Source organism: Marmota monax, unplaced genomic scaffold (genome assembly GCF_021218885.2).
Source record: "Marmota monax isolate L192 unplaced genomic scaffold, Marmota_monax_Labrador192_F-V1.1 WCK01_AAM20220418_F8-fsc00008, whole genome shotgun sequence".
In the NCBI taxonomy this organism is placed as follows: Eukaryota; Metazoa; Chordata; class Mammalia; order Rodentia; family Sciuridae; genus Marmota; species Marmota monax.
In genome coordinates this window covers 4301966-4314694 of record NW_026694432.1, presented here as the reverse complement: position 1 = coordinate 4314694, position 12729 = coordinate 4301966, and the positions used below count along the sequence as shown (strand labels likewise).

The window sequence follows — 12729 nt, the reverse complement described above, 5'->3', positions numbered from 1 at the left end:
GTTTCCAAGTCTCTTAGAAGCTAATCTTTTAAATAAACTCTTGTATCAGTAAACTTGGATCTGGAGTAACTAAGGGGATGTTTCTTAGCAAAGCCGCTTTAGGTGTAAATATTAGTTCCCCCTACCTCCTGCCTTTAACGGGTAGTACAAGCCAATTCGAGCGTGTGTTCACGTCTACGAATAGTATGCCGCACTTCCGGCCAGATTGCCGGATATCCGCTGAGTGACCCTTACGAGTCCTTCTTGATCCTGAAGTGGAGTGGGTGCCGCTGTTGCTGCTGCTGGTGTTGAATCCGTAGCCGGACATGGGCCTGGAGGACGAGCGAAAGATGCTGACTGGATCCGGAGATCCCAAAGAGGTCAGGCAAGGCGATCGACTCGACCTTTTTCACTGCCCTGAGGCCAAGGACCTAGCCCGCTAAAACGCAAAAAAGCCCTGGCCCTTTTAATCAGAGTTAGCCCCCTGTGGTTTGTAGGGCCTGGAGAGCTGATTCCAAATACCCTTTCTCCGTATATTTGTCGAGTGACTTTTGGAGAGGTGGCGGACTGGTCCCTCTGGGTCTCGGCTTCCCGGTTGTGTGAATGTGGTGAAGGATTAACAAGAGCGACTAAACTTTCGTAGTTCCGTATTTTCAGCTAGTCGAGTATTTTAAAGGTTTGTGGACCAAACAGACCGACGCTAGTCTTTACCCCATCTCTGATCAGGAGTCCCTACACCACATCTGTGGAGGTTCCGGGAATATGGCCTTGCATTAGTTTCTGTGAAACAGTGATTCTTTTCTTTGGGGCGAGGGAGTTGTATTTTTGGGGGACAGTGTAGGAACTTGCAGTATAATTCTGTGGTGGAAGAGGGAGCTCTTTTCCAGACTGAGTGGTGACGACATCATTAATATCAATATTTGACTGCTTACTATTCCAGTGCTTTGTGTGTACTAATACATTCAATCAATATAATATTCTTATGAGGTATTAAGTACTATTATTATTGCTATTTTTACAGAAGAGATAAAAAGCATGGAGAAAGGGGGGCTGGGGTTGTGGCTCAGTGGTAGAGCGCTCGCCTAGCGTGCTCTAGGCACTGGGTTCATCCTCAGCGCCACATAAAAATAAAGATATTGTATCTGCCTAAAACTAAAAAGTAAATGTTAAAAAAAAAAAAAAGCATAGTGAAGTAACATCTTGCCCAAGGACACACACATAACAAAATGTGGTGGCACACACTTGTAATCCCAGCAGTTTGGGAGTCTGAAGCAGGAGAATCCTAAATTCCAGGCCAGCCTCAGCAACTTAGCTAGACTCTGTCTCAAAATAAACTAAAAGAGATAATAGGAAGGGAGCTGGGGGCATGCCTGAGTGGTAGAGCACCCCTAGGTTCAATCTCTCAGTATTGCATAATAATATTTATTTAAAATAAATATTTATTTATTTTAAAACAGGGTCTCATTAAGTTGCTTAGGGCCTTGGTGAGTCTCAGCATTGCATATAAATAGATAAAATAAAGGTCCACTGACAGCGTTTATTAAAACATAAAATTAGGGCTGGGGATGTGGCTCAAGCGGTAGCGCGCTGGCCTGGCATGCATGGGGCCCGGGTTCGATCCTCAGCACCACATACAAACAAAGATGTTGTGTCTGCCTATAACTAAAAAATAAATATTAAAATTCTCTCTCTCTCTCTCTCTCTGTCTCTCTCTCTCTCTCAAAAATAAAAAAATAAAAATAAAATAAGACATAAAATTAAAAACAATCTTAAAAAAAATAACAACATACAAAATAGGGGTGGGGTGTGCTCAGTTGTTGAGTGGCCCTGAGTTCAATCCATGGTACCCCGCCCCCATCCCCCCAAAAAAAAGAAGAAAAGAGAGAGAAAGAAACAATGTTTAATGAAAAAGCAGAATTTGGGGGCTGGAATTGTTGCTCAGTGGTAGAGCACTTGCCTAGTTCATGTGAGGCACTGGGTTTGATCCTCAGCACCACATAAAAATAAAGGTATTGCATCCATCTATAACTAAAAATATTTGTTAAAAAAATAAATAAAATTAATCAAATCATAACAGACATGAAGGTGCTTTATAAACTGTAGACTGTCATGCACACTTAGGTTTTTGGTAATGAAAGTAAGACTGTGTCTTGAAATATTCTTGAGATTTGTTTTAATCAGGTATAGTAAGGTGACAGACATGAAGACAACTGCCTTTTTTATGTGGGAGTGTATATTAGTATTAAACCCTGGAGCATTCTTGGTCTGAGTTACATTTCCAGTGCTCCACCTCCCCCCATCTTTTGTGTGTGTGTATGTGTGTGTGTGTGTGTGTGTTTTCTTGGCAGGCCCCAAATTTGGGATTCTCTCTCAGCCTCCTAAGTAGCAGGGACTACAGGTTTGTGATTCAACATTCTTTGCTCACTGCCAGACATCATAGTGCCTGACACATATAATAATAATGATCACATCTTGCATTTTCTATTTTATCTGTCATTGTTCATTGCCACCACAGCCTGCAAAACAACTGCCTTTGAAAGAGTTTATTATAGTTCCTGAGAATCGGGCATGCCGCACACAGTGTGTGTGTGGGGGGGTGTTACATAGGGAAGTAAGCAGAAGAAGGAATCAGAGGAAAAGTATGGCTCAGAGCCTTGTATTGTGGAAGGAATGGGTGAGGCAGTGGAGGCAAGCTTGATCAAGTTTGGGATTGGATAGTTTGAATAATTTTGGAGAGCTCTGGCCTAGGGGGCTGACCCTGTGTTTGGCCTTAAGGTGATCTAAGAAAGGGGAACTTTGTGTATGAGATTTACATAAAGGAAGATGTTTGCTATATAGGCTTTGGATTGATTAGGTTGCATATGAATGAAAGATGTGTTTCTAGGCAAGTTGTATGCTCCTCTAATTAACTATTAGCCTTGGGAAGGCAGGATTAGCTCTCAGATTAGCAGCAAGATTCCTAAAAAGTCAAAATTTTGTAAAATACAGAAAATTAAAAAAAAACATGATTAATATGTCTATTCTCAGTAATTATAACATCAATATGATTGGGAAAATGTATGTCATAAAATTGCGGCTGACATCAATTTTGTTTTCCTTTTGTAGGAAGAAGAGGAAGAGGAGGAATTAGTGGTAAGAGCTGTCTCAGGTTTGGACCCATCTCATAAAAGCATGAAAAACTGAGGACATTTTTGAATAACAGGGTGGAATAAAGCTTTAACACTACTTTGTAATGGAGTGTTTGGGAGTGTGTCTGGAAATTTGGTCTTGGGGCTTCTTTGGTCATACTAGGAAGCTGTGTGTGGTTTAATAAAGAACTCTGGAAGGAACTTTTCTGAAGGGTTCTCTGTGTTAGCATGGTCTTTCTAGCTGGGTAGCTGGGATGGAATAGGCCTGGTTCTCAGGCAAGGGAAATTGAAATTTTAGACATGACTTACACTAAAATGCTGTGTTAATGAGTAAAGCCTCCAATAGAGCTACTTCAAGTTTGGCCAGGTTTCCTTTACCACCTTGTTTTTCAGATAGGACTGAGGCTTTCAGTGCATACTGACAACCTTGGAAGGCAGGAATGTGAAACTTTTCCCTACTACTTAGCATCAGAATTGAATGGGAGACCCTATTTTGCCCTTTCTGGCAGCAGTGTGGCTCTGCCTGCTGGCCTTCTGCACGGTAATTCAGAGGCAGCACCTTGGTTTGGTGGTTATATTAGCAAAGCATGTGTGTTTGGTGTATCTCTCCTGTATCCTCCATTTTGTTCTCTCTCTCTCTCTCTCTCTCTCTCTCTCTGTCTTTCAGGATCCCCTAACAACAGTGAGAGAGCAATGCGAGCAGCTGGAGAAATGTATAAAGGCCCGGGAGCGCCTAGAGCTCTGTGATGAGCGTGTATCCTCCCGATCACAGACAGAAGAGGATTGCACAGAGGAGCTCTTTGACTTCTTGCATGCAAGGGACCACTGTGTAAGTCAGTTTGAAGTCAGGAAGTAGAAAGCTTACAATGGTCAGGGACACTTGGTGCTGACAGTCTTCCCAGATAGCAGTATGACAAGTACAATGCCAAGCATTTTATATAATCTTACCTAAATCATTACCACTTATACTGGAGATAGTTATCATTATGCCATTTTACAATAGAAGCTGAGACTCAAAAAAAAAAAAAAAATGATGGGGCTGGAGTTGTGGCTTAGAGGTAGAGCACTTGCCTGGCATATGTGAGGCCTTGGGTTCGATCTTCAGCACCACATATATGTTAACTAATTAATTAATTAATTAAAAATTGATATATTAATGTGTACTGCTACATAGTAAGAAAGCTGTTTTTTTTTTTTTTTGTTGTTGTTGTTGTAGTATTGGGGATCAAACCGAGGGCCTTTGCCTGCTTAGGCAAGTGTTCTACTACTGAATTATACCTGCAGTTCTGATTTTGTGCCCCCCCCCCATTACTGGGGACTGAATCTAAGGGTGCTTTACCACTGAACTATAACTGTAGCCCTTTTTATTTTTTAAGATAGGATCTCACTAAGTTGCCTAGGTTGGCCTTGAACTTGGGTCCTCCTGCCTTAACCTTCCAAGTAGCTAAGCTTACAGGCGTGCACCACCATGCCCATTGATTTTTGAACCCTTTTCCCTTTTTGGTAGGTGGGATTGAACCTGGGGCAATCAAAATTAACCACATCCTTAGTCCTTTATTTTTATTTGTATTTTTTGATACTGGGAATTGAATGCAGGGGCACTACACGACTGAACTACATCCCCAGTGCTTGCTTTCTTTCTTTTTTTTTTTTTTTTTAATATTTTTTAGTTGTTGATGGACCTTTATTTTATTCATTTATTCATATGTGGGCTGAGAATCAAACCTGGTGCCTCACACATGTAAGCCACAACCCCAGCCCTCTTTCTTTTTTTTTTAATATTTATTTTTTAGTTGTAGTTGGACACAATACCTTTATTTTATTTATTTTTGAGTGGTACTGAGGATGGAAGCCAGGGCCTTGCATGGAACCCAGGGCCCGTGCTAGGCAAGCACTCTACTGCTGAGCTACAACCCCAGCCCCCCAGTTCTTCCCCCCCCCCCACCCACCCTTTTTGAGTCAGCGTCTCACTAAGTTACTAGGGCTGGCCACAAACTTTGAATCCTCCTACCTCAGCCTCCTGAGTCACTGGGATTACAGGGTGTGCCATTGCAACTGGCTGTTTTGTACCCTAAAGTAACAGTCTGTTATTTATATCCTTCAATGTGTCTTGTACATAACAGTACATAGTAGTTGGTCATTTATTTATTTATTTTAAAAGCAGATTTGGGCTTGACTCTTTCTTATACAGAAAGGTATTTTAAGTAAATTGCAGGTAGGCAGTTTGATATGGTTGCTTCTATTAAAACTGACTGGGCCGGGCACGGTGGTGCCTGCCTAACTCCAGTGGCTCGGAAGGCTGAGATAGGAGGATCATGAGTTCAAAGCCAGCCTTAGCAAAAACGAGGCACTAAGCAACTCAGTGAGACCCTGTCTCTAAATAAAATACAAAATAGGGCTCATGTTGAGTGCCCCTGAGTTCAATCCACAGTACCCCGCCCTCCCCTCGACACACAAAAACTGACTGGGTGGTCAGTAGGTATATGAAAAGATGTTCGACATGGCCTGTGGTGCAGCTCAGAGGTATATTGCTTAGCATGTTAGATGCCCTGGGTTAAATCCCTAGCAGCAAAAAAAAAAAAAAAATGATGATTAACATCATTAGCCTTTAGGGAAATGCAAATCAGAGGGCTAGGGGTATATAGCTCAATGGTAGAGCACTCATTTAGCATGTACAAAGCCCTGGGTTTAATCCTTACCACTGCAAAACTAGAACAAAACAAAAAAATGAACATACAAAGTAACAAGCATTGGAGTGGATGTGGAGAAATTAGAAACCTAATACACTGCTGGTGGCAATGTAAATTTTGTAGCCAGTCTGGCAATTCCTCTTAAAAAAAGAAAACTGACACATGCTACAATATGCCTGAACTTTGAAGACATTATGACAAATGAAATAATTGTATCATAAAAGACAAATATTTTTGCCAGGTGCAGTGGTGCATGCCTGTAATCCCAGCAACTTCAGATGCTGAGGCAGGAAGAGTTTGAGTTCAAACCCAGCCTTTGGGGGCTGGGGTTGTGGCTCAGTGGTAGATTTTTCATCTAGAATGCATGAGGCACTAAGTTCAATCCTCTGCACCACATAAATATAAATAATATTGTGTCCCCATAAAACTAAAAAAAAAAAAAAAAAAAAAAACAACCCAGTCTCAGCAACTTAGCAAGGCCCTAAGCAACTGAGCGAGACCCTGTCTCAAAATATTTTCAAAAAGGGGATGTGGCTTGGGTGGTTAAGTGCCCCTGGGTTCAATGCCTAGTACCAAAAAAAAAAAAAAGATTTTATCATTCCACTGTGGTAACTAAGGTATCACATTCACAGAGACAGAAAATAAAGGGTGGTAGACAAGATCTGTGAGGAGGGAAAATATAGAGTTATGTTTAATGAGTAGAATTCCAGTTTGGGAAAATTTAAAGGTTATGGAGCTCATTGGTTGCAGAACAGTGTACCTGTACTTAATGCCAGAGGAATGCATTTTTACCACAGTTTTTTTAAAAAATGAAGTACTGAACATGCTACAACATAGATAAATCTAGGAAAGATTATAACCTCAGAATGGTATTCACTGACGACATCCCCCCCCCCACTTTCAAACTGTCTCACCTCACACCCTTTCCCCATTTTATTTTCCTTGTAACATTTACCACTATCAGAAGCTGCCTTATTTATGTGCTCATTATATTCCCTCATTACTCTATGTTCTGTAAACAACAGAGACATGGTGTTTTGTTAAGTTAGAACTTAGAACAATACCTATCATAGAGTAGGTGTTCTATAAATCTTTGTTGAATTATAAGTAAATATTATCATTGGGATAGGAAGTATGAGTTTCTGTGAGGAAGGCAGGAGGGGCAGATTTGTGTGGTGTTAGGGGCTTTATTTAGGTCCTTGCAGGAAATGACATGCCAGTTCTAAAGAATAAAGATGAAAAAAAGTGGGAGGATTCCAGATAGAAGGGATCAACTGAGGCAACTGAAGGGAGTTCATTATCTCAGTTATATAAAGGGAATGATGAGAAAGGAGTCAGTATTATTCCAGGTCATGAAGGACCTTCCTTGCAAGCCATGACATTAAAACTGCCAACTGATAACTTTCTGTTCTTTCCATCTAGGTGGCCCACAAACTGTTTAATAGCTTGAAATAAATGTGCATTCTCAATCACTGCAGCCTTCATCACGGGGCATCAGGATATTTCCTTGTGGTTTTGAACATGCATTTGTTTTCTAATTTGTATAACCGTAAGTTCATGTGAATCTCATGGATTTTGGCTTTAGGCAAGTAGCATCTGTATAACTGATTTCGTTTTAATAAAAATCCTATGATCTGCAGACCTGCCTCATGTCCTTTTTTCAAAATTTAGTGTTTATTTTTTCCCCAGTGCAGAAATACTTACTTTTTTTTTTCTTTTTCTTGCAGTGCTAGGCTTTTAAACTCAGTGCTTTTTACATGCTAGGCAAGTGCTCTGCTAGCAAGCTACCTCCCTAATTTAGATTTTTTTTTTTTTTTTGAGATTGAACCCAGGGGCAGTTAACCACTAAGCCACATCACCAACCCTTTTATATATTTTATTTATTTATTATTTTTTTATATTTATTTTTTTGGTGTAGATGGACACAACACATGCCTTTATTTTATTTTTTTATGTGGTGCTGAGGATCCAACCCGGGTCCTGTCCGTGCTAGGCGAGCGCTCTACCGCTGAGCCACAATCCCAGCCTCTATATATTTTATTTAGAAACAGGTCTTGCTGAGTTGCTTAGAGCCTTGCTAAGTTGCTAAGGCTGGCTTTGAACTTGTAATCCTCCTGCCTCAGCCTCCCATGCTGCTGAGAGTACAGGTGTGCACCACCACACCTGCAGAATTTTTTTTTTTTTTTAATTTTTAACTACATTAAAAGAGAATAATCAACCCTCATGTACCCATCACCTACCATGTATCTCCTTAGTGATACTTTGTCACAAATAGTAATTGCTCAATATTAAAATTCTTGTTCATACAAAAGTTTCTCTTATCTCAAATCTTTTGAGAGCTTTTTGTTTTGTTTTTTTGGTACTGGGGACAGAACTGAGGGGTGCTCAGCCATGAGCCACATCCCTAGCCCTTTTCTTTTTCATTTTAAAACAGGGTCTCATTAAGTTGCTTAGGGCCTTGGTGAGTTGCTGAGGCTAGCTTTGAACTTGTAATCCTCTTCCCTCAGCCTCCTGAGTTGTGGGCGTCACTGCCACCTGGATTTTGATAGCATTTTGGTTTTAGTGTCTAACGAGGCTACTTTTTTTTTTAAGAGAGAATTTTTTAATATTTATTTTTCTGTTTTTGGCGGACACAACATCTTTGTATGTGGTGCTGAGGATCGAACCCGGGCCGCATGCATGCCAGGCGAGCACGCTACTGCTTGAGCCACATCCCCAGCCCTAACAAGGCTACTTTTTAAAAAAATTTTTTAGTTGTCAATGGACCTTTATTTTATTTATTTATATGTGGTGCTGAGAATTAAACCCAGTGCTCACACATGCTAGGCAATTGATCTACCACTGAGCCACAACCCCAGCCCCACAAGGTTACTTTTAAAAAAAAATCTTTTTCAGTTGGCTGTAGTACCACATTCCCATAATCCAGCTATTTGGAAAGCTGAAATAGGATTGCAAGTTCAAGGCTAGCCTGGGCAACTTAGTAAGACCCTGTTTCAAAAAAATAAAAAGGGCTGGAGATGTAGCTCAGTGGTAGAACACCCTTGGGTTCATTCCCTAGCACTTAACAAGGAGAGTAAAGAGGTTATGGGAGGAGGGTTACTGGCATCCAATCGGATGAGAAAAGGCACCTGGGTTAATTGGAAAAGGACAAAACCCTGTGGTATTGATAGGAAGTAAAAATAATAGATTTATTTAGTGAATAAATACAGATGCAAGTATGTGTATATGTAGGGAATATATAGATTCCTTATCTCTGTCCACAAAAAGGGCTTCATTCTCCAATAAAAGGAACCAAGGCTTTTTGGAAGAATGGGTGAACCGGTGATTCCAGGGCTGAGACAAGGAAAGTACAAATGAATATTTTGTTCCAGGAAGAACAAAATAGAATAGGGAAGGGTCTGTCAAAGGTACACAGAAACCATTAGCCAAATCTAGACAGTATGAGCATCAAATATACAAAGATTACTGGATTATAACCTGTTGAAGAAAAGTCCATTAATCCATAAATATGCAAATAATTAAATTGGTTGTAAGTTTTGGTGTGGAAGGGGATACTAATGAATTATAAAAGGAGAAAGTAAACTGGAGAAACCTGGCAAATAGCTTACATGAAAGCTGACAAAGGTCATTCTACAAAATTGGGCATTTTACAAAATAATCCTTAACTTTTGTCAAGGTTTTGAAGGTCAAGAAAAAACTGAAGAACTATTAGATTCAAAGAGATAAAATGATAATGCAAGTGAATCTGAACTGAATCCTTTTGTTTTTAAGGACAGTTTTGGGACAACTGAATATTGGATGGCAGTGAGTATGTTAAAGTTTTAATTATTACAAATTAAAAAACCCTCAGGCACAGTGGTGTACACCTGTAATCCCAATATCTCAGGAAGCTGAAGCAGGAAGATCACAAGCTTGAGGCCAGCCTAGACAAATTAGTGAGCTCCTACCTCAAAATAAAAATTAAAAAGGGCTAGGGAGGCCAGGTGTGGTGGTGTACACCTGTAATCCCAGCAGCTCAGGAGGCAGAGGCAGGAGGATGGCAATGCAAGTTCGAAGCCAGCCTCAGTAATTTAGTGATACCCAACTCAAAATAGAAAATAAAAAGGGGTGGGGATGTAGCTCAGTGGTGGTGTCGCTCTGGGAGTAACCCCCAGTACTGAGCAAAAAGAAAAAATGTTAAAAAGAAGTTTTGCAGGGGCTGGGGTTGTAGCTCAGTGGTGGAGCGCTTGCCTAGAATTTGTGAGGCACTGGGTTCAATTCTCAGCACCACATATAAATAACTAAAATAAAGGTACATTGACAAAAAATATAAAAAATATTTTTTTTTAAAAAAATGAAGTTTTGTGCTGGGGATGTGGCTCAAGTGGTAGCGCGCTCGCCTGGCATGCGTGCGGCCCGGGTTCGATCCTCAGCACTACATACAAACAAAACAAAACAAAGATGTTGTGTCCGCCGATAACTAAAAAATAAAATATTAAAATAAAAAAAATAAATAAATAAAAATAAAATAAAAAATGAAGTTTTGCAGAAAAAAGAAACTTAAGATACCAAATGGAAACTTATTTATACGAAGGAATATACGGTCTCAGAAATAGCAAATATATGGGTAAACATAATAGATATTAGATCTTATTATTTATTTTTGGTACCAGGGATTGAACCCAGGGGTGTTTAACCACTAAGCCATATCCCCAGCCCTTTTTATTTTTTATTTTGAGACAGGGTCTTGCTAAGTTGCATAAGGGCACTGCTAAATTGCTGAGGCTAGCTTTGAATCTGAGATCCTCTCTCAGCCTCCTGGGTTGCTGGGATTACAGGTATGTGCCACCATACCCAGCTGGATCTTATTTTGTTGGGGTTGTAACTCAGTGGTAGAGTACTTGCCTGGCACATGTAAGGCACTTGGGTTTGATCCTCAGCACCACATAAAAATAAACAAACAAAAAGATTCGTTTAAAAGATACATTATTTAAAAAAAAAAGAAGAAAAGAAATAAAAATGACTGAAGACGTGGCTCAGTGACTCAGTGCCCCTGGGTTCAATCCCTGGTAGCAAAAAAAAAGGGGGGAGAATAATACACTAGTTATCAATATCAGTAATGATATCCTATAAACTTAGAAGTCAGTGATATTTTTCTCCAGAAAGCAAATACGTTTGGCTTTGTGGGCCATACAGTCTCTGGAAATAAGTACAGTAGTTCTCCCTAATCCACCGTTTTGCTTTCTATAATTTCAGGTAACCACAGTCAACCATGGTCTGTAGATCTTAAATGGAAAATTCCAGAAATAAATTCATAAGTTTTACTTTTTTATTTTTATTATTTTGTGACACTGGAGATTGAACCTAGGGGTGTGATATACATCACTATCCCTTTTTTTGGCGGGGGCAGTATAGAGCTTGAACTCAGGCACTCAACCACTGAGCCACATCCCCAGTCCTATTTTGTTTTATTTAAAGACGGTATGAGTTGCTTAGCACCTCACTTAATGCTGAGGCTGGCTTCATACTCGTGATCCTCCTGTCTCAGCCTCCTGAGCTGCTGGGATTACAGGCCTGTACACTACTCTTGGCCATCACTAGGCCCTTTTAAAATATTTTTTAAATTTTGAGACATGATCTCAGTAAATTGCCAAGGCTGACCTTGAATTTGGGGTCCTTCTGCCTTATCCTGGGATTACAAGCATGTGCCACTGCACCTGCCATGTTTTAAATTGCAGGTCATGGGCTGGAGGTATAGCCTACTGGTAGAGCACTTGTCTGGAATGTGCAAGGCTCTGAGTTTGATCTCCAGCAGCACACACACTCAATTCAAAATGTCAAAACTGGTGCAAGAATAATAAGAATATTTTGCTGGGTTGTGGAGAGCCATTCTCACACGTGACTGGGCGACTCCCAGTTTGGGTCTGAGGCGCTCTGACTAATCTGTGTCGGAGCTTTCCCGGCCCTCTCCTGATGAGAGAACCCGTCCGTGTGGGGGTGTGACTGACCACTGACCCCGGGGGCCAATCACTGACCCTGAGCTTGGAGTGCGGCCCCCCTCAACCTTCATTGGATGGAATTCTCCCCTGAATTTCTTGTTCCCCAATAAAAGGTTACTCCCTGGCGTGCTCGCTCTCTCTCTCTCCTGCTAGCCCTGAGTAATCCTTGCTGCCCTATGGTGGTTCGAGGTTGGAGCCAGAGAGGGGAGCTGTCTTGGACCTGGTCATAGAAAAAGGTAACTGAGTCTGTGTGTTTTATTTCGATCTCGCTAGTTAACTTTTATGCCAAGAACCTCATTAATGAAACCAATGCGCTGGCCGAATGGTGGACTGGGTGTGGTATTGCCTACCTGTAATCCCAGTGGTTTGGGAAACTGAAGATAGCAAGTTCAAGGTCGGATTCAGCAATTTAGCAAGCCCCCAAGTAATGAGACCCTGGTGTTTAAAAAAAAAAAAAAGGGTTAGGGATGTAGCTCAATAGTAAAGAGCCCCTGGGTTCAATCCCTTCTACCTGCCCACACCCTACACTGCCCTCACCCTGTCCCCCCTCCCCACAAAGAGTTGTTTATTTATTTTGGTATCAGGGACTGAACCCAGGAGTGCTTAACCACTGGGCCACATCTCTGGGCCTTTTAATGTTTTATTTTGAGACAGGGTCTCTTAAGTTACTTAGGGCCTTGTTAAGTTGCTGAGGCTGGCTTTGAACTTTCAATCCTCCTACCTCACCCTCCTGAGCTGCTGGGATTATAGGCATGTACCACCCTGCCCAGCAAGAATCAAAACTTTAAAAAGCACTATTCTCAACCTAAGCACACTTGACAATGTGGGTTGGATTATTCTTTGTTGTGGGCAGGGCTGTCTGGTGTGTTGTAGAGTGTTTAGCAGTGTTGTTAGATGCCAGATGCCAGAAGCACCAGTTTTAACAACCCAAAATGTCATCAGGTGTGATCATAT

General features: G+C 41.0%; 1 protein-coding gene across 2 annotated transcripts; it reads left to right on the top strand.

Annotated features, from left to right (window-relative positions):
- Window positions 1-204: 204 nt before the first annotated feature.
- Window positions 205-7436, top strand: LOC124109740 (cytochrome b-c1 complex subunit 6, mitochondrial). Of its 2 annotated transcripts, XM_046468431.2 has the most exons (5): window positions 237-359; window positions 3085-3111; window positions 3501-3648; window positions 3775-3936; window positions 7220-7436. In XM_046468431.2, the coding sequence occupies exons 3-5, from the start codon at window positions 3586-3588 to the stop codon at window positions 7250-7252; spliced, it is 258 nt and encodes an 85-aa protein (XP_046324387.1). In that variant the 5' UTR covers window positions 237-359; window positions 3085-3111; window positions 3501-3585; the 3' UTR covers window positions 7253-7436. The 2 variants fall into 2 exon arrangements, with proteins under 2 accessions (XP_046324386.1, XP_046324387.1); XM_046468430.2 differs by lacking the exon at window positions 3501-3648 and having other exon boundaries at window positions 205-359.
- Window positions 7437-12729: the final 5293 nt, after the last annotated feature.